At 34.2% G+C, this 3,884-nt stretch overlaps 1 protein-coding gene across 1 annotated transcript in view; it reads right to left on the bottom strand.

The window, feature by feature from the left end:
- Nucleotides 1-2,115: 2,115 nt before the first annotated feature.
- Nucleotides 2,116-3,884, bottom strand: part of LOC103510053 (uncharacterized WD repeat-containing protein alr3466-like) — a gene marked incomplete at its 3' end in the record, with an annotated part of 3,134 nt that continues 1,365 nt past the window's right edge. The window contains exons 3-6 of the mRNA XM_026824221.1: nt 3,633-3,681; nt 2,856-3,042; nt 2,631-2,661; nt 2,116-2,286 (exon numbers count right to left, since the gene is read on the bottom strand). Of these exons, the coding sequence (XP_026680022.1) occupies nt 2,116-2,286; nt 2,631-2,661; nt 2,856-3,042; nt 3,633-3,681 (438 nt within the window). The remainder of the gene's footprint in view (nt 2,287-2,630; nt 2,662-2,855; nt 3,043-3,632; nt 3,682-3,884) is intronic.

Raw genomic sequence — 3,884 nt, 5'->3', positions numbered from 1 at the left:
GACAGTTTACCTTAATATCAAATATAGGACAGTTTACCTTAATATCAAATATAGGACAGTTTACCTTAATATCAAATACAGCACAGTTTACCTTAATATGTATCAAATATAGGACAGTTTACCTTAATATCAAATATAGGACAGTTTACCTTAATATCAAATATAGGACAGTTTACCTTAATATCAAATATAGGACAGTTTACCTTAATATCAAATATAGGGCAGTTTACCTTAATATCAAATATAGGACAGTTTACCTTAATATCAAATATAGGACAGTTTACCTTAATATCAAATATAGGACAGTTTACCTTAATATCAAAAATTGGACAGTTTACCTTAATATCAAATATAGGACAGTTTACCTTAATATCAAATATAGGACAGTTTACCTTAATATCAAATATAGGACAGTTTACCTTAATATCAAAAATTGGACAGTTTACCTTAATATCAAATATAGGACAGTTTACCTTAATATCAAAAATTGGACAGTTTACCTTAATATCAAATATAGGACAGTTTACCTTAATATCAAAAATTGGACAGTTTACCTTAATATCAAATATAGGACAGTTTACCTTAATATCAAAAATTGGACAGTTTACCTTAATATCAAATATAGGACAGTTTACCTTAATATCAAAAATTGGACAGTTTACCTTAATATCAAATATAGGACAGTTTACCTTAATATCAAAAATTGGACAGTTTACCTTAATATCAAATATAGGACAGTTTACCTTAATATCAAAAATTGGACAGTTTACCTTAATATCAAATATAGGACAGTTTACCTTAATATCAAAAATTGGACAGTTTACCTTAATATCAAATATAGGACAGTTTACCTTAATATCAAAAATTGGACAGTTTACCTTAATATCAAATATAGGACAGTTTACCTTAATATCAAAAATTGGACAGTTTACCTTAATATCAAATATAGGACAGTTTACCTTAATATCAAAAATTGGACAGTTTACCTTAATATCAAATATAGGACAGTTTACCTTAATATCAAAAATTGGACAGTTTACCTTAATATCAAATATAGGACAGTTTACCTTAATATCAAAAATTGGACAGTTTACCTTAATATCAAATATAGGACAGTTTACCTTAATATCAAAAATTGGACAGTTTACCTTAATATCAAATATAGGACAGTTTACCTTAATATCAAAAATTGGACAGTTTACCTTAATATCAAATATAGGACAGTTTACCTTAATATCAAAAATTGGACAGTTTACCTTAATATCAAATATAGGACAGTTTACCTTAATATCAAAAATTGGACAGTTTACCTTAATATCAAATATAGGACAGTTTACCTTAATATCAAAAATTGGACAGTTTACCTTAATATCAAATATAGGACAGTTTACCTTAATATCAAAAATTGGACAGTTTACCTTAATATCAAATATAGGACAGTTTACCTTAATATCAAAAATTGGACAGTTTACCTTAATATCAAATATAGGACAGTTTACCTTAATATCAAAAATTGGACAGTTTACCTTAATATCAAATATAGGACAGTTTACCTTAATATCAAAAATTGGACAGTTTACCTTAATATCAAATATAGGACAGTTTACCTTAATATCAAAAATTGGACAGTTTACCTTAATATCAAATATAGGACAGTTTACCTTAATATCAAAAATTGGACAGTTTACCTTAATATCAAATATAGGACAGTTTACCTTAATATCAAAAATTGGACAGTTTACCTTAATATCAAATATAGGACAGTTTACCTTAATATCAAAAATTGGACAGTTTACCTTAATATCAAATATAGGACAGTTTACCTTAATATCAAAAATTGGACAGTTTACCAACTATTACATATTTCGACATTTTATGGGGAACACATTTTACAATATTGATTAAGAACACCTTGAATTGAGAAAAAAAGCTCTACCTTGTTTTTTTTCCCTCCTAAATTAAGTAAGGTCTTCTGTTCTAAACTTTTGTTATTACATTATGTTATTAAACCCACAAAATAAACGAGACCTCGTTTAGACTGCGGGGGTGAAGGGACTTTTTAGTCTCATTTGAGCAGAATTATCAAGGTATATTCTATTCTATTTGAATACTTACACAGCAATAGTTCAAAGGCACGTCCACACCCAGGTTGCCTCGCATATCCCAAATGGTGACCGTCTTATCGTTCGATCCAGAAGCTAGCAGGCTATCATCACAGGAAAATGTACAACACGTTACGTAGCGCGTGTGGGATTCGAGAGTTTTGATACAAGTCAGACTGGGCACCTGGGGGGAAATATACCTAGGTAAATGCTAGGTTTGTTAGATGTAGCTACAGCTAGGGACTTTTGTAAACAAGTTAGTAAAGTCGGCCCGTTGGTATAATAAATAAATTAATAAAAATAAGTTTGTATAATAAATTTGTACAGTGTGAACAATGAACAGGCTGTAAAGGGACTTTTCAGTCTCATTCGAGCAGGATAAACAAGGTATATATATTCTATGAACTTTTAATGCCTTCCGCGGCTGTTCTACTACCTACACTCTTCTGGGCTTTCAACAAAGCAACGAGTGTCCATGATAAACTATTCCATTAACAACTCGGTCACAGAGAAGCATTTGTTACTTACGTCCCACAGTTTCACTGTCTTGTCCATAGACCCCGACACGAGTAGGGACGACTTATGATTGAACCTGACACTGGTAACCGCAGACGTGTGACCTTGAAGACTGGCCAATGGGGAGAGAGATACTCGACCTCTGGCAAGGTCATAAGACAGGATCCACAGCTTGAGTAGATTGTCGTCATTGCCGCACGAAACGAGCTTGTACTCCCGCGTCGAGTTATCTGAAACCCCGACACCAGTAGGGACGACTTATGATTGAACCTCACACTGGTAACCGCTGACGTGTGACCTTGAAGACTGGCCAATGGGGAGAGAGATACTCGACCTCTGGCAAGGTCATAGGACAGGATCCACAGCTTGAGTAGATTGTCGTCATTGCCGCACGAAACGAGCTTGTAATCCCGCGTCGAGTTATCTGAAAGTGAGGGGGGAAAAAAAGGAAAACATTTATCAGATACGTGTGACCTTGAAGACATTTATCAGAGACGTGTGACCTTGAAAACATTTATCAGCCGACGTGTGACCTTGAAGACATTTATCAGACGTGTGACCTTGAAGACATTTATCAGCCGACGTGTGACCTTGAAAACATTTTTTTATCAGAGACGTGTGACCTTGAAAACATTTACCAGAGACGTGTGACCTTGAAAAAAATTATCAGCCAACGTGTGACCTTGAAAACATTTATCAGAGACGTGTGACCTTGAAAATATTTATCAGAGACGTGTGACCTTGAAGACTGGCCAATGGTCATAGGACAGGATTCACAGCTTGAGTAGATTATCGTCATTGCCACACGAAACGAGCTTATACTCACGCGTCGAATTACCTGGAAGTAAAAAAAAAAGGTTATTTGCAAAATATAGATCAAAAGTCTCCTTGGGATCAACCTCCTGACTACCAGGCGAGCATCTTGACCACTACACTCACCTCGAGTCTCATACACAGTGGATAAGTTAAATCACTCAAGTTAAGTAACGTTGCCCGTGGTTGGTATCCACTCACCTCGTGTCCCATACACACTAGAGAAGTTGATCTCATCATCTTGCCCAATCTTTGACAGATTGATTGTAAACATATGAAAATTAGTCACCCTGGAGTCGAAAACTGTTCAACAACGCGTTAGCATGATAAAATCGACTCATCATCACTTTTGCGCGAGCATTTTCCTAGTCGTAATCCTGTCATTTTCCGTTTTTTTGACGAGAAATGGCCTCCATGATCATGTAATTTTACAAAAAAAAAAAAAAAAACCAA

The sequence above is a fragment of the Diaphorina citri genome, unplaced genomic scaffold (assembly GCF_000475195.1).
Source record: "Diaphorina citri unplaced genomic scaffold, Diaci psyllid genome assembly version 1.1 scaffold554, whole genome shotgun sequence".
Classification (NCBI taxonomy): domain Eukaryota; kingdom Metazoa; phylum Arthropoda; class Insecta; order Hemiptera; family Psyllidae; genus Diaphorina; species Diaphorina citri.
This window is presented reverse-complemented; position numbering and strand designations above follow the sequence as displayed.